The sequence below is a fragment of the Lygodium microphyllum genome, chromosome 16 (assembly GCF_053477565.2).
Source record: "Lygodium microphyllum isolate KBCC chromosome 16, Lygodium_microphyllum_v1.1.10, whole genome shotgun sequence".
Taxonomy (NCBI): domain Eukaryota; kingdom Viridiplantae; phylum Streptophyta; class Polypodiopsida; order Schizaeales; family Lygodiaceae; genus Lygodium; species Lygodium microphyllum.
In genome coordinates this window covers 63,579,738-63,598,145 of record NC_141150.1, presented here as the reverse complement: position 1 = coordinate 63,598,145, position 18,408 = coordinate 63,579,738, and the positions used below count along the sequence as shown (strand labels likewise).

Here is an 18,408-nt window from a genome sequence, read left to right as displayed (position 1 = left end):
AACAATATCCAGCCAGGGAGCAGCAATGTCAGGAAGAACGAGGTCAGTTGATATCATAGAAGGGATGTGCCATAGCATTAAACCTCGAACACGGGCCACATGACCATGGATGCCCAAAGCCAAATAAAAAATAAAGGCATTCCGAGTACGCCAAATATGCCACAGGGCAGTCCATTTAAGGAAATGGAAGAGGCAGGAATAATCAAAATGCAAAGAAGGCACAGAGGGGAGCTTTCCCATGATCCATGAACGGGCTATTATTTGGAGTTGAGTTGCTGAGAACCACACTCGAGAGATAAAACTCCAGATCTATCGTGCAATCGGATAAGAGACAAAAAGTTGAAGCAATGTTTCATCACATGTAGTGTAGAATACACAACGATCAACAAAAATCTTTCGGGCACACAACACCTCTCCAGTTGGAAGACCACCAATCATCAGTCTCCACAAGAAGACTTTACCGTGATAGGGAACCTTAGACTTCCAAAGCTGAATGAATCTTTCCTACCACTTCTTTTTGCCATCCCTAATATGCCATAATTTATTTACCTTTGTAGTGACCCATCTCTTCTCAAATGGTTAGCAGACCTCTTCTCGAAATCATCCGGAAGCACAAACATTCAGTCACGCCATGGACACAATGGTTGTAGCACTGGCAAAGGAGAGTACCTTTGAAGTCTGACTTGTGTGGATGACTAGATGTCACAATATCCACGGGGTACCCGAAAGTGCCAATGAATACGTTGAAAAGAATAAAGGCGGGACTGCCCAGGAATAACACACACACACACACACACACACACACACACACACTCTCTCTCTCTCTCTCTCTCTCCCCCCCAATCCAAAAAAAAAAACTTGTGCCACTTTCAGTTATCTTGATTTCTTGACTCTTTCATGTAGTTTGATCTTAGATTTTATCATTTATTTTGGGTCTTACGTTCCATTTAGATGTAATAAATGTAGTGTCTAGGGAGTAGACTATCATGTTATGCAAATTGTACATGTTCTTTGAAGAGCTTTTGTAAGATATATATGAATAAATGAATTTAGGCATATATGTATTTTGTATACAGTAGAAGTCGTTTCCCCTCGTGTTCCCATTCCCTCTACGACCCTGTTCTTGTTACCCCAAGACCTCTCATTCCCGTTCCCTTGCTACTGTGGAGGTAGCACTTCCACTCCTCTAGTGATAGACAGCTTTAGTGTATTAGTGGATCTTAGATGTGTTCAGTGTGCATAAAAGGTATTGCTTGTTGCTTGTATGTCTATTATGGGATCATTGTTTAGTGTACTAGTCATTGCAATTGATATGCATATAGACATAGTTTTCACCATGGCTTTGAAACTATACATTTCCATCAGATTATGATCATCAAGGTTGGTTACTACTTGCTAGTTTGTAGTGGATAATCATTAGTTTTATCAGTGGTATTCAGCTGGTTTTTATGGACAGCAGTGCACTATATGATGCCATTGATAGCACAACCATGGTTTATGCTTTAGTACGGTTGTTTGGTTGAACATTTGTGATACTCTAGTAATGGATAAATTCCGTGAGGTCTTGGTAGTAGTTTGGATTCTCTTTGTGTATTATGTTTTGCTTATACTGGCTGGAAATTTTCAGCAAGTGTTTGGCAGTGGTATGCTTAGGCAATAGCGGCCGATGTTGTTTTAGTATGATGCCTTATGAAAATTTCAATGCAGTATCTTTTGCTTTTGGCACATTATAGTGCAATTGGGGACGATTGCAAGGCTTGATGCCATATCAATATGGCAATGGAAGAAGGGAGCACATGAATGGAAGACAAAAATGCTAAAAGAGCAAAGATGAAGGTGATGAACTCAGATTGATGATGAAAGAAGGCTGATACAAGGGAAACCCTTGTATGTGCTATTGTGTAGCCATAGTGAGGGTGTTGATGTGATAGGGGAGTAGAGGTATTTGGGCCAAAAATGCAAGAAAGCAGTGGGAGTCCATATATAGAAAAGTGTAAGTGCAAACGAAAATGCTGAGGTGGATTAAAAGTGTCCAACCACAACACAGCTGGCCACAATGGACCAAAAATCCTTATTGACCACCAGTTGATGATAGACATCAGGGCTCCATGATGTCCCCCGTTGACCCAATGTTAGGGCTAACAACTAGGAGATGATGTACAACTTATATTGGTACTAGAGAGTCACTGGGTGCTGAGGGAACCTGTGGTGGTGCTAGAAATTGGAGATAACCAAAATTGTTGTAACAATGTACCAGATAGATGACTCCTTGCATATCTCTAGGGAGTTGTCAATCAGTACTTCTGTAGTCTCCCATGGAGGTGACTCTTACCATGGAAAGCCTTGTCCCATCAGTGTAGGCTCAGCAATGCACAAGGCACCAATGCAGATGGTGGAGTGAAACCAGTCATGAAGCTAGATGCGGGATGGAAGTGTCATACAGCCTGTTTGAAGGCTGTAGTCTTTTCTTACACTCCTTTTGTGTTTGTACAGTGTGCCCCTGGTGCAGGGGGGTTTTGGGGGGACACCTTTGCCATGCAAGGTAGAGGAGAGGTTGTCTGGTTGGAGGGACGAGCTAGGGGTATGGAGGTCAAGAAGCAAGAGGTGCATGTAGGAGGGTGTGGAGGAGGATGAGGAGGGTGCACGAGGGAGGGAAGATGCAGGATGCTGGGTTGGAACCTTGGTAAAAGTTAGGCATCTGCTGAGGTTAGCACTTGGGCAGCCAGTGTCACTGAACTTTTGGGCTGTACCAAAGCTGGGAGGGTCAGTGATCTCTCTTGTATGTTAACATAATTCAAACACACTAGGTTCAGCATAGAATTGTAACTCTAAATTTTAAGGGGGATTCTTTTTCTTATGATTGTTATGTACACAAGCATGCCCACCATTTATATCCAGTTTAGTTTCATTTTTCTAATTGCCACTATGTTTACTGCAGATACTGGTGGAGGCAACGCTCTAAACGTACAGAGGACTGTTAAAGATCTGATTGCTGCTGGTGCAGCGGGGTGTTTCCTTGAGGTAAATCTGTGAACAACCTCATTGTAGAAGAATCAAGCCCTTATAGGAAGGTTTGAAAAATAACAAATCTCTATGGTGGGTAATACCTTCTGTTTCTTTGGTGTCAGGATCAAGTCTGGCCCAAGAAATGTGGTATGAAGCTGAGTGGTTATTTAAAGCTGTCTCGACTCCATGCTTTGGGCTATAAATTATTTGAGTTTTGATTTGTTCGATTATTTAGTTGCTTTTATTAATTGAAACCTGTTTCTTCTTTGGGATGTCAATTCGGTGGGCATTTTGAAGGACATATGAGGGGGAAGCAGGTGCGATGCTCTGACAAGCTCCATATATTAGGAGTCTCACACGTGCAGTGTGTCAAGTGTGCACAAGCTACATGTTCAAGAGTTTTGTAGCTTGATTTTTTGGATTTTGGAAACAATGATTACTTTATGCAAATTCTTTGATTTTATAGGCTTCTACAGTGCAGTAGTAGTCCGTGATTGTACCGTTGTGATAGGTTATTCCAGCAGAGGAACATGCACAAAAGATAGCAGCAGCACGAGATGCAGTTGGCACCAATGATTTCTTCATAGTTGCAAGGACAGATGCTCGGGCTACCTCAGCAAAGAACGGACTAGAGGAAGCAATAGCACGTGCCAACCTTTACATGGAGGTAAAAGAAAATCGGAGCAAGTTTGAACTACATCTTAGAAGCTATTAGTCAGTTAAAGTTAAAAATCTGCCCACTGGAATGGTTATGGACTACTAATTTTTCTGTGCATTGGTACTTGTCAGGCTGGAGCAGATGCAAGTTTTGTAGAAGCACCTCGTGATGATGAGGAGCTGAAGGAGATCGGGAAAAGGACAAAAGGCTACAGGGTTTGCAACATGCTAGAAGGTGGTATCACTCCGCTGCATACACCTGAAGAGCTCCAACAAATGGGATTCCATTTAATTGTGCATCCGCTTACAACATTATATGCAACGGCTCGTGCATTAGTGGATATCACAAAGACTCTGAAAGAGAAGGGCACTACCAGGGAGGACCTCAACAAGCTAGCAACATTTGAGGAATTCAACGAGTTGATGAACCTTGAGTCATGGTTTGAGCTTGAAACACGATATTCTCCTAACAGAGCTGCAGTCACAACGAATCACTGAACATGAGACTGCAAATAGCTCAGCTCATATCGAGTCTCTTTTGACCTGCATTTGGCAATTTTGGGACCAGCCACACTGATTTTATGTGAGATGTAGACTTCTGCAAATGCTACTCGCTCTAGCTCCTCCCAACAGTAAGCGGCTATGTAAATTTTGGATGTTCGTATAAATAATTGGGCGATCTCACAATCGTTCTGTTTGACCTCAGCTGTGTCTTGCTTTCTACTCTGAGATATCTTGCAAGTTGATCGCTGATAGCACCATTCTCATTGGCCCCATGATTCACTCATGAAGTAGGCTAACTTTGCAGTGGATAGCAACTGCTCGAGGTTGTCACATTTGTGTCTCCTTAGACCATTATAAGGGCCTGAGTCATTTGACCCTTGTCAAGTGGAGTAAGAAGTGGGAACTTGTTTATCATTAGGGTAAAAACTGCAGGATTCTTGGACAACGATGTGTAAAGAGGGGTCCAACTGGCTAGTAACACACGTTCCGTATATCTTGGTCAACAATTTTCACATGTTTATATTAGTAATCAGTTGGCCTAAATACATGTAGGATCCACTACTAAGAAATCTTGTATATCATTCGTGTCCAATAGATATTAAAAAAAACCCTTCCATTATTTTCAAATCAAACGATCCCTTTTTCTTCATAAACTAATGAGATTTAGAATATAGATCTAAAATGCTACAAAAAACTTATTTCCTTTTTATACTAATGAGATTATATTCCAATAGATCTAAAATACTCCAAAAAACTTCGTTTCTTGATAAACCCATGTGTTACACTAACATATTTTAAGGTGAGCCCTTTGGTATGGACAAGACCATGTGTGTGTATTTGTAGATTCCTTTTTTAATATGATTATTTTTTGGCTTTTGTTTTGTTGTGTTGTTTTGATACATTTAAAAAAAAGAAAATTGTATTGCTATATTGGATTTTGTTATTATCGTTATTTAGAGGTGTGCCTTGTGACTAGCTTTGTGTGTGTGTGTGTGTGTGTGTGTGTGGTGTTAGTTTTGGGGCTTTCCCCCTCTTCTTTTATGTGTCTTATTTGTTGATGTTTTAAAATGCTAGGATTGGAATTGTGGATGTGTGGGTTGGTTTGTTTTTACTTTTCTCAATAAAAAGGGAGTGATTTTATTAATGGTATGATTAGTTTTGAAGTGTTACCAACGCTACTTTCTTTTTCATTTCTTTCACTTGTAAAATTTTTTATTGGTTGTAGCTAGGAGGATGACATAGGTGGTGTTCTTGGGAGTGTGTGTTGGGTTCCCACCCTTTTGATTTTTAGGTTTGGCTAAATTGTTTTAAAAAAAAAGGGTATTTAGGATTGTGTTGATTTGGATTGCTATGTCTTGTTTATTTATTTGCATTTGTGGTGATTATGATGATTGCTTTATGTTTTCTTTCTTGTTTAAAGGTTTTTGGGATTTTGGAAATGTGTTTGTAAGTGCTGGTGGTCTTGTGTGTTTAATTTTTTTTCCTTTATGCTTCCAATGAAGATCAATCTTATTTAGTAATCAAATGCCAAAGTACTCACATAGGAAGATCATAGTTGATATAACATGGATTGTTGCTAATTTGGTGTAGTATACAAATAAATGATATTGGAGATCCATTGGATGGACCAAACTTAAAGGTCTCTAGAGTAGGAAGCCAGCTAAGGTTATGCAATAGATTGAAGGTACTCATTACAAGATCACATTTTTAATGTAGATTCATTCGTGTGAACATAACCATTAGCATTAAACATATTTACTTTGTTTAGTAGCTTGAGTTATATCATGAGACTTTAGCATGGCATTCAATAGGATGGATCAAGGTGTGTTGATTTGTAGATATTATTTCTCAATCAATAGAGTGTCTCTTGCTTGGAGCATGAAAGAATATGTATTGTGTAAATGTGATCACAACAATGAAGCATAAATGTGCACACATAGAAGATCATGTGCAAAGGAAACTCCTTGAATGCCATTCAATTTATGCATAACAACTGTGCAAGTGCTTTTAGCTTGGGATGAAAAAACCTAGTTTTTCCTTCCTATATGACTAAATATATATTAAGTGGACATTCTTGATTGCATTCCAAAAATGCAATGATACACAATGAGTATTTGGTGGACTTAAAAGAGTAGATAATAGGGTTCTTGAATGTTAGTGTGTTGTCCAGTTCTCTCAATGAAAGGGGACTTCGAGTTGTTAGCCGAATACCATACTTCTTATGGAGAGGTTCATATGCCACTTTTACCTTATCACAACAAAAAAGGTTGCACTCAATTTCTCACTACAAGAACCACTAATTGGAGAAACTGCATGCATATCATTGAGGCTTTGTGATTTAACATGCACTCCACTTATTTGTGTTCGAATAGAGTACATTTGACCCTAGTGCAACCACTCTTGATAGAGATCTTAGGTAGTGCTGTTGTTTTGGCGACACCCTATTCACCACAAGCTAGTGATGTTAATCCAAGCTTGTGTCTATGAAAATAAATGTTTAATTGTATTATTATTTTGCCTTCATTTTAGTGTTTTATGAGCCCCATCAACTTGGTTAAGATTGGGAATTTTTTTTGGTACTAGGACAACATATAATGTATATATTGCAATTGGAACATGCGTAAGGACCTCATTACCTTTCATAGAACAAGGTATTTAATAATGGTAGCAAGACAAGGGACCATAATGTAAATATTTGAGGTCGTTGATCAAAGAGATCACATTTCAAGTGAAAGAGAAATATTGGACATCGAAAGATGAAGAGCAGCCAAAAAGATCAACAAACCCACATGCTAAAAAACAAGGCATTCTAAAAAGTAGAAATTTTCAAAAATGAAATAGGCTAATAGTAGCAAGTTGGTGTGAGAAGGCCAAAAATATTCACAAAAGAAAGAAAGTAGGACTAAACATATTTCTAGATTAGTTTTTGGAGTTATTCCATGCTTTAACACTAATACAAATCGAGAATTATAGTTAATCCTAAATTTTGTGAATACTAAAGATGCATTTCAAAATCTCTCGATGTGGGGAGGCCATTCAATGTAACACCCAAGTGCCACTCATTCCCATGTAAATTGGAATTAGTCATTGGGTAAAACTATTGTCTTGTATATGTAAGATTAATATTTTTTGTTCGCTCTAAACTTGCATATAAGCTCCTAAATATTGAGATGGTCATGCATAGCCAATTAAAAATCTTGTGGGTAAGCTACACTAGCCTACGTGCATTGTAACTAGCTAGATTTTAGAAACAATAGAGGTAAGTGCCTACTTATACATGTAATATATTTAAATATAAAAATCAATGAAAAATCTCATTCTTTGTGTGTAATTTTGAGAGCATTTGAGTTTTATATTCTCCATAGCTACATGCACACACACATGAGAGAGAGAGAGAGAGAGAGAGAGAGAGAGAGAGAGAGAGAGAGAGAGAGAGAGAGAGAGAGAGAGAGAGAGAGAGAGAGAGAGAGAGAGAGAGAGAGAGAGAGAGAGAGAGAGAGAGAGAGAGAGAGAGAGAGAGAGAGTGTGTGTGTGTGTGTGTGTGCGCGATTGAAGATAAATAATATTAATATGCTCATGGAGTTCATGATAGGTGCTCCTAAAAAATTTAAATCTAAGCTTCATTTTGAAAACAAGTCATATGTTAAATAAGTAATACAAATCGAGAGAAAAAAGAATTTGGTTTTTTACATTAGTTATTAAAAGGCATAACTTTATAAATTAAATAAATACTAGAGAAGAGAGGAGAGAGCACTGAGTAAAGGGATGAGTGAGAGTGCTTCAAGAGTGGAGAAGAGAGAGAGAGAGAGTAGAGAGAGAAGTTAGAGAGAGAAGTTAGAGAGGCAAGTAGAGAGCATAATAGATAAAGTAGAGAGAGTGGAGAGGTAAGAGAGTTACACCAAAGTTTGTTCCTAGCAGCTCTCAATAACTTTGGTGTAACACTACTAGGAACAAACTTTGAGCATACCAAATAATATCTCATTTGCACATGTAAAAACATAGGCAACTCAAAATAGGAAATCAAAGATGGGTTTCGAGTGAGGGACAGGTTGGTTGCAAATTCGAGGCCCTCACTATAGTTTTGCAACTAGCAACTACCTCCTATTTTGTCTATAGATATCATATCTATTTTGGCATTTGAAATTGTGTCTAAAAGCACATGCAAATTGCAAACATCAAGTGTTAAAAGAGCATTAAACTTATGTGAATTGTAGTCATAACATGTCTAAACAAGCATATCATGCTTAGTCTTCATAAAATACACATGACTTTAGATGCAGGATTTTTAATGCATGCTTAAGCCCAAATATAGAAGTGCCCATAATTTTTAAAAGTTCAAGAAATGCATCTATGTGGCCATTGTGAGCCTAATCCCTTGTAGTGTTCCCCAATTCACAAAGGCCCTTCACAATAGTGTTCCCTAATCTCAGGGTTTGTTCACATTAGGAGTACAACATACCTTTTGCAAGTGTTCTTAAGGAGTCTATCTATACCAAAAATTCTTGGATGTCACTAATAAGAGGAGTATAGAATTTTATTGCCAAAAAATTCAGCAACTAATTCAAAAATATTAGGACCTTCAATTACAAATTACACTAATATGGAATCTCCACTTCTTAAGATTTCACTTCAACAACAAATTCATATTCTTCAACACAATTTGGTGGAAGTTATTGGAGTGATTCAAGAGTAGGACTATTAAAATTGAGCTTTATTATCCAAGAATGATTGCATTGCTCACATGCTTCAAGGCATCTTTGATGCTCAACAAGCTAAAAAGGACCAAAGGATTAATAGGTCATTTCAAATTTTAAAATTTGACATAAAAAAGGATGAACACCTATTTTGTCTTGGTTAAGCTAGTTTGATGCTTCAAGGCATCTTTGATGCTCAACAAGCTAAAAAGGACCAAAAGATTAATAGGTCATTTCAATTTTTAAAATTTGACATAAAAAAGGATGAACACCTATTTTGTCTTGGTTAAGCTAGTTTGATGTTTATTTTGACAAAGAATTCTCTCTTGAAAAAAATAAAATCAAGTGCACCACCAGTATATTGATGAACAAAGCTTCACTTTAGTGGAACATTCTTTGTCATGGTGAGGTGTACTTTTCTATGAGCAGTGCTAACACCTAACAAGCCACCAAAAGGAAAAGATATGCTAAGGATCACTATGCTCAACTTAGTCGCTAGCTAACAACCCTCTAAGACTAATACCCTAGGCCTATAACCCCAACACAAAGTAGAAAGCATCTTCAAATAGTCTTGTATATCCCATATGCTCATAACAATACTACTATTTTACAAGGGTAGAAAATGTTGGTTTTGAGCTAGCGAGATAGATTTTTCAAGCATCATGAGATTTTTAAAATGTGGAAATGAAATATTTTATCGCAATTGTGTCTATAATTGGAAGAATCCAAATGAGAAAGTATTCAAGAGGAAATTGGTATCAATCCAAAAATTAGCAAAACTAAGAAAAAGGTTTGATTCCCACATTTCTTTAGTCCCAAGAAATAATCAAGGGGAAGCAAATGATGATGCTAGAAGATTCTTTTGATCAATCATATATTTCTTTAGACATCAAGATTTTGAGGTAAGGACACTACTTTCTTTCTCTACTATCTGCTCTCTACTTTCTTTCCCCTCTTTTTCTCTCTACTCGACTCTCTCTACCTTCTCTCTCCTCTTTTTCTATCATACTTACTCTCTAATTGACTCTCTTTACTTCCCCTCCCCTCTCTCCTCTCTCTTCTCTCCACTCTCTACTTTTCTCTTTCTAATTTCTACGGTCTTTTACTAAAGGAGGCTGAAGGATCTCCTAAAGTGGCCCTTTCTTACATGCTCATACGGTGTTCTTAAGATGAATCGAATCCACAATGTAAAAAATATGCACAATAACATAGTTTGACACAACAAAGTGTTCACTGACAATATAAAACAAGGATGAGAATGACCAAATATTACATTCATGATTGTATACATGGATTGGAAGCCACCAACTCTACCATGTATTACAACAAATATACAAAAAAGTATAACACAGATATTCACATTGGTTTGAGGCCACCTATTATGGCTCGTACTATTAAATAGGCCACTTACTGTATTATATACACAAAAAATAACTCATTTAAAAAGATGTTATCATCATCCCCTCCCTCCCCATTATCCTTTTCAATGTTCTCCTCATCCTCATCCTTATCATCCTTCTCTAGTTGGATCTCTTTCTCTCTTTCCATCTCATAGTGTTGTTGCCCATATGAATGTGGAAAATACTTTGAAATAACAAAGAAGTTCCAACGCATACAACAAATAATTATGTGCCACATTTTCTCCATAATGACACCCTCCTCACATAAGTACATCCATGTGTCAAACCTGTTACAAAGGTGTTTATAAGCCATATTGTGGCTAATGGGATATCTATTTGCAATATTAAACTACCAAATAAAAACACCATGAGTATTAGAAACAATCAATTACAAATTTAATCATATAATGAATTAAGAAGAAACTTAAATACTTACAAACTCAACATTTGATGTATCATAGCTTTTAAAGAGCATTGTTTACCATTTGACCCTTGAGGGAATCGCAAAGAAACTTATTGGCAAAGAATGTAAATATAAAGAGAAGTGGAGAGGTAGATCATGTTTCTCCTGTTAGCTAGATACTAGTTGCACTTACTCATTCAAGTAGTTTGGTGTTGTAAAGATTTAGAAAGAAATAAAGGACAACAACCTAAATTTTGGAACATAAATGTTTCCAAAACTAGTGTGGGGGGGCAAAAGATGAGGGAAATTTTTTGCTAGCATACAATTAGCCCATTAAATGGTTTTATGTTTCTATTAGGCCATTGTTGTATAGTTAATTGAATCTAGACGTGTACATTAGCTTTGCATTGTCGTAGCTGAGAGATGAGAGAATGTGTCATCATCCAAAGGTTTTTTGAGTTAATAATGTGCAGGTTGGAATCTAAAGCAAAAGAGAAGATTAGAGGGAGACTGCTATATTGGTAGCCACCTCCTATCAAAACATAAGGAGGTTTAGAGATAAGGTGCTTCTTTGAATATAAGGGGATCTTTTTTCCAATCTAAAGGAAATGCCATGCCTTCTAGAGTTAGAATGGATCTGCTAACTTCTAATTTGACCAACTCTCAAGACATCTTCCAAACCCAAGCGCAAGCAAGCACAATACTCAATAAGGCGACCTACAACCTATTAAATCTTGAATCAGCAAATTATGCATGGGTAAGGGAAGCATGAGGAGGTGTCAATTGTTGGACCACTACGTTGTGGAGGAGTGTAGCATAACAGACAGAGAAGACCCAAGACTCAAGAAGCTACTTCTTTTGCAGTAAAGACATAGATGCTTCCATTATGGTTATTCTTTTTAACTTTCATTTGTTGGTTATTCGGCATCTAGTTTAGAGGAGTATGCATGGTAGCATGGGCTATATCAACTTAGAAAAAAACTACATTAGTGCGGAGCAGAGGTAACTCATTTTCATGGATTTCCAATTATACTTGCATTTCATATTTGCTTGAAGTAAATGTGAATATGTCACTTTATTTGTTACAAGATTGTTATGATGATGAACCACTTTGTGAGAATGAGATCATTGATGAGAGATCTCATCATGTTTTAGCTTTCTTTTGCACTTACTTTTCTTCATGGATATTTGCATAAAATTATTAGCACTTCTATTTATGTACACATATTTATTTGTTACTCAATTTGTTACCCATGTGAGCAATCATTTAACATAAAATAAAATATACACATTACTAGTTTAGTTAATTTATTCCCCAAAAATTGAGATGACAACTAATTAGTCCCAAATGACACTCGATTAGCCTTAAAAACATTGGCATCTCTTGCAGTATTTCTTTTCACATTATTCCAAGATATTGTATAGAACCAAGAGAATGGTTAAATCTTAGGGAAGGTGGAAGGTCTTGCACAAAGCCCCCGAGGGGTCCACTTATAAGAAAACATCTATATAACGTGTATTCAAAGGACATTAACAAATATCCTTTCTTTACATGCTATAAGGCCTTAAAATCACCCATTTTGGTTTACAAAACTACTATTTTTTTCAAAATTTAATTAAAAAATCGATTTTGTAAATATAATCTTTTAAATTTTACTAAATATAATACCCTTTCTTTTGAACTCACATGGTATCTTATGTGTTCTATAAGGTGGACACCTTGGATACAAGCCTAAGAGATATGCTCCTTAGTCTCCACTTCTTGAGCCGATCTCTACAAAATCTTGAATGAGTTGCCATTTAAATGCTCAATAATAATTATCTTTCAATTTTCCTCTTGATTCCACAACTAGCGGAGCCCAAATTGAATCTTCTTGTTGCATGTAAATTAGCCATCCTATAGACCTCCACACTGAGGGTTTATGTTTTTATTTAATACAAATTCAAACATTATTCCATGCCTAATAGGATATGTAAATAGTAGGGTAGCAACCCTACAAAGTACCACATTCTTACAAGAAATATATTTTGCTCTCAAAACATTGGTAATATTTCTTGCATTTGTTGAAATAGGCGATGGTATAAGCATCACAAAAAGCACTGGTATTAGGCCATATTTGCAACACTTATACTGATGTAGAATTTTGATGTACGTATCGACGTGGCGAGATTGAAGAAATATTGATGGTGATACTAATGATGCGAGCCAATATTTTCATGCCTATTTGCATCTTATATTTTGTTGGTATCATCTCGATATGTTTTAGGATAAGGATTTGGGAACCATAATAACCTTTATGGATGATACCCATAATCCCATACATCTCTACTATTTCATCTAGTTTTACCACGCATCTTAAGTCTTTTACTAAATCTTTGAGAGTTGGGTCTATCAAATCTGTAATTTTTGGTAATTAAAGAATCCTCATAAGGTCTTTTTAATTTGTAGTTTTTTAGATAAGCTCAATTCTCTCCTTCTTTTGCCAAATATTATTGTCTAAAATCTAAGTGACACATTTCTTTGCAAGATTTAGTCTCCCCCTCCCCCCCCCCCCCCCCCCCCCCGCCCCCCCCAATCATTTCTAAATAACTCAGTTATACTTTTTATAGGACTCTTCCTCTCTCTAAATCCTAAGCTTGGATTTTTCCACCAAATTTGTGTTAATTTGACATGCCATCATTTTTGCGCTTTTCCTTCTATGTGACATTATCACCACCCAAGGATTATATCATGTTAAAATGTTTACTAATCATGGCATGCTTGGGTATTGTAGAAGGTTATGTTATGCATCTTAGAATTAAAGAATGTTTATGAGCTGATGCAAATAAGGTTCAATATTAGAAAGTGTTAACCAATCAAGAGAAATTACTACCCTTAAAAGTGCAATACATGATTTCTTAAGCTCCAAAATAAAAATGACAAAAAAGCTTACCCCTTATATGGATTTGAAATGAATACATTTAATAGTGATCTCTTAAATAGAGCATATATTCTCTCATAACTCACATTTTTAGTAACTTAATTATCGTCTTATAGGACTCATCTTTTTTACATTTTTAACCCTAATATGTCTCTCTTCTTGAGCTTGGTTTTAGACTTGAAACTTTAAGAAGATATTGAGCACCTCTCTTCTTAGCGTCAATTCAAGATTGAGCCTCTAAAAGACATTTGCTGGTTGGAGAGGTGAGAGAAAGGAGATTAGTAGAGAGAAAAAAGAGAAGAGAGAATGAGTGAAGACGAGAGAGAAAGATTAGAAAGATAGGAGAAGAAGAGAGAAGCCATGGCAGCTGTGAACAAGTAGGTGAGATGAGAGACAATAGTAATATTATTGCAAAAGTGATAAAAAAACTGCTCTTACGGTTGCCATCCTTGCAACCGGACTGAATGTTTCTTCATAATCAATGCCATATGTTTGTGCATACCCCTTGACTACTAATCTTGCCTTGTATCTGTTCACAGAACCATCTGCATTGTGCTTCACCTTATAAACCCACTTACAACCAATTGCATTCTTACCTTTAGGCAAAGGTACCAATTCCCATGTAGCATTTGCTTCCAAGGCATCCATTTCTTCATCCATGGCTTTCTCCTATTTTTCTTTTCCCATGGCTTGCTCAAAAGAAGTGGGTTCTGGTTCCTGTATCACTTTGACCATATATGCATAGTGAATGGCTGTAAATCCATCATATTTCAGCCTATCCACAGGATACCTAGCTCTGTTAGACCTGCGCAAAGTAGGTTCACTCCCAGTTGCTCTCAAAACATCCCTGGTCTTCCTTACTCCAGGTGTAACAATAGAAGGAATACCCAACTCATCATCAATGCTCTGTTCTGAGCCACTGGATTCACCATCCATATAAGAGTGACCTGCATTCACATCAAACATGGGCTGATCTACCTTCTCTTTTCCTTTTCGTGATACCTGTATACCACTATTTGCATTGCTTTGAGAAGATTCTCCTGATCTCAATCTGCCTGTCCATGGCGAAGAATGTGAACCACTGCTAGAGGACGCTCCAGGTCCACTAATATCTTGTGACTGCTGCTGTGAATTCTGTGCAGCATTACCATTTTGTGCATCTACATTATCAATCACATTTACTGGTTTATACCAGCTACTCATCTCATAAAAAACAACATCTCTGCTCACTGTAAACTTACGAGTAGAAGGGTTATAGCATCTATACCCTTTCTGCTGCAAAGAGTAACCAATAAAGATGCACTTCTCAGCTTTTGGATCCACCTTGGATCTCAACTCATCTGGCACATGAACATAGGCAATGCACCCAAAAATTTTCAAATGAGAAATATCTGGTTTCCTACCAGTATACCTCTCCTCTGGAGTCATCCCATGTATTGCTACAGTGGGAGTCCTGTTCATTATGTAGACCGTTGTAGCAACTGCTTCAGCCCAATAAAAATCTGGCAGGTCTTTTTCATTGAGCATGGCACGAGATACCTCTCCAATATGCCTGTTTTTCCTTTCTGCAATTCCATTTTGTTGTGGGGTATGACTGCATGAATATTGCTGCTTTATGCCATGCTCCTGCAGGAACCTTGCAAACTCATTTGAGAGGTACTCTCCCCCTCCATCTGACCTTAGGCATTTTATTTGCAGGCCTGTTTCTTTTTCAACCATAGCTTTAAGAGTTTTGAAATGCCCAAAAACTTCACTTTTCTTTTTCATAAAATACACCCAAACTTTTTTGCTATAGTCATCAATAAAAGTGACAAAATAATGACAGCCTCCAAGAGATGCAGCTTTAGTAGTCCACACATCAGAGTGGATTAATTCCAATGGCTTCTTACTCTCTTGAACATGTCTAGAAAATGGTTTCCTTGCCTGTTTTCCAAACTGACAGGCTTCACATACCTTATGCATTTGTACAACCTTGAATTTAGGCAATCCTGCAACAATATTTTGGGCCTGCATTGATTTAAGTCGCTGTACATTAACATGACCAATGCGTTTATGCCAGATATCAATATCTGCAACTATACCGATCCCATGTGCAAACATTGCTGCACTCAATTCAGGCATGTCTGCATCCAATGTAAACATTCTGCCCTTCTTCTTTCCTTTTGCTATCAAGCGACCTTTATTTTTCATATCCTCAACAAAGCATCCATGAGGATTAAATCTGACCTGCAAGCCCTGCTCAACCATTTGACCAACAGAAACCAGATTCTTGGTGATATTCGGGACATGAAATATATCTGAGAGGTATTTCTTTTTCCCATCCTGTATAGACAAAGGAAATTTTCCAATCTGCACAACAGGATGTGCCGTATCATCACCAGTCTCCACAAATCCTGGTTTTCCATTTTTCTTGCATCCTGCATCCATTCTGCATGACCTGTCATGTGGTTTGATGCACCTGAGTCAACATACCACACTTCATTGCTTTCTTCTGCACTTGTCAGAGAATTGTTCATGTGCTGCACCATAAACAAATGCTCATTTCTGTCATCACCCTGTCTACTAGAAGATGCATAATTTCCTTGTTGCAATTTTCCATTCATGATGTCATTCTGCTTTTTATAGCAGTCTTTAGCCATATGACCCATTTTACCACAGTAGTAGCATTCAACATTGCTGTTTGCATTTTGGCCTCTTTGCCATCCACCACGACCTCTTTGGCTCCCCCTGCCTCTAGAGTTACCACGTCCTCCTCCATAGGGCTGGTTTTCTTGAGTCTGCTGCATATTCTGATTTCTACCACGGCCTCCAGATCAGCCTCCTCTACCTCTGCCTCTACCTCTTCCAGCATTTGAGTAGAAGACAGTTTCTTTTGAAGTTCCTCCTGAAGAAGATGCACCACCATTTCTCTGCTCCTCAGAAATTAGAAGAGCAATCAACTCCTCAAAATCAAGAAATCTTTCACGAACTGAAATGGATGTCCGAAACTGTGCATAATCCTTTCCTAGACCATTCAAGGTCACTGACACTAAATCATCATCTTCCACTGGCGACCCAATGGAAGTAAGTGCATCTGCAATCTTCTTCACCTTCATGTGGTAGTCATTGATGCTCATACTTTCTATTTGTACATTATGCAACTCTTGCTTGAGCTGCATTTTCCTGGCTTGTGTATTTGTGCTATACATTTTTGACAAAGTATCCCATGCCTCCTTTGGCGTACTTGCATCTTGAATATGCACAATCATAGAGTCTGAAATACTGATAGACAGCCAATACATAACTTTCCTAGCTCTCTCATGCCATGCTTTAAATGCCTGCATTTGCTGTTGATTGGGAACATAAGGAAGAACTGGTTCTTCTTCATTTCCTGCAACAAATTCCCAATATCATTTTCCCATAAGGAAATTCGTCATTCTAAACTTCCATGCTTGGAAGTTGTTCTTGTTAAGCTTTTCAGTTGCAATCTGTGAAAGAGAATCAGACGCCATTACAGAATACTGCCAAAAATTCTGTCACTGCAAAAACCACAGCTTCACCCTCACAAGGGCAAATCTGCAAAATTGGCGAAAGTGGTATTTGACCACATAGTCACTTCCTAGTGACGATTTTGTATCAACAGGCAACAGGGATGATTTTGTAACTCCCAATGTCTCTGCGCACAGGCATACGATGCAATTTCTACATTAACTTTTCACTGACCTGTAGAACAGTGGTCGCACAGCATAAAACTGGGCCTTTTCTTGAGTGCGTGCAGAAAACTTCCGCCTCCAAAATAGGCCCCGAAATGGCCTCAAATCAAAAAAACAGAGATACCAAGGGCTAAAGCACTCTCCCGGAGTATATACTGCCCTCTTGCTACACCGCGAAGGGCGTCTCAATCTGAGACAATGCACTCCTGCACTTTTCGGCTGTGCTACCTACAGAGACTTGCTCCCAAATAGAAAAATGAAAGCAACACTGGTCCTCTTACCAGAACACCGCGAACTTGGCTTGCTTTCTTGAGCTCCTTACCATGAACAAGGCTCTGATACCATGTCAAGATTGTGGGAGAGAAGGAAGGAGTCTCACTTGTAGCTTTCTTGCTTGCACAATGGGGGAATACACATAAAGGTGGAGGCTGAAAACAGTTTTCCTCTTCTTAGTTGTGTAAGCCAAAAGAACTCTAGTACATAGAAATAGAAGAACCCTATATATGGGTCTCAAACCAAACTCAACTAACTAAGGTGGCATACTAACTGAGCCACGAACTAGAGTAGATAAGGATAGCTGTCATCTAGCTATTATTCATGGGCGGTGTACCAACCGCATTTGTAACTGACAAGTCGGTGACATAAATGCACAACGGTCACCCTAGCATATCACGAGTGGAGCTCGATATCTCAACACGATGTTGGCTCCTCTACATGCTCCAAGCTTTCAATGGCCTCCACCCCTTGCAATATCGACCCCTCTATTTGGATATTGTTCTTATCTATGCTTAGAACATCGCTTTGATCATATAATTTTGCACTTCGGGGAGCTGAAGGTATAACATACCACCATCAAGGTTATTGGGGATTTGGATAGAAGATTAGCTGTTCACAAATACGTACAAGAGAGATTTAACTATTGTGACATGTACCATGTTGTAATACAATTAACAAACAAATGAGTTCATGCACCTCTTCACAATGAGCCGGCAACACAAAGGTGTCGCGTAAATCCGTCCATTTTTTTTCATAATCTATTTCGAGAAATCTTGATGGACCTAATCGAAATGTTGCTCTAGCTCCTTCAAGTACCACTTTGAACCACTACACATCAAATAGTATCATGGAGAA

At 37.9% G+C, this 18,408-nt stretch overlaps 1 protein-coding gene across 5 annotated transcripts in view; it reads left to right on the top strand.

Annotated features, from left to right (window-relative positions):
* The window catches only part of LOC148022915 (carboxyvinyl-carboxyphosphonate phosphorylmutase, chloroplastic-like), a 106,872-nt gene extending 102,504 nt beyond the window's left edge, over window positions 1-4,368 (top strand). For all 5 annotated transcript variants that reach the window (XM_087695851.1, XM_087695849.1, XM_087695847.1 and 2 more), the window contains exons 4-8: window positions 2,939-3,021; window positions 3,129-3,153; window positions 3,304-3,323; window positions 3,518-3,673; window positions 3,796-4,368. In XM_087695851.1, the coding sequence (XP_087551977.1) occupies window positions 2,939-3,021; window positions 3,129-3,153; window positions 3,304-3,323; window positions 3,518-3,673; window positions 3,796-4,161 (650 nt within the window). In that variant the 3' untranslated portion in view covers window positions 4,162-4,368. The remainder of the gene's footprint in view (window positions 1-2,938; window positions 3,022-3,128; window positions 3,154-3,303; window positions 3,324-3,517; window positions 3,674-3,795) is intronic.
* Window positions 4,369-18,408: the final 14,040 nt, after the last annotated feature.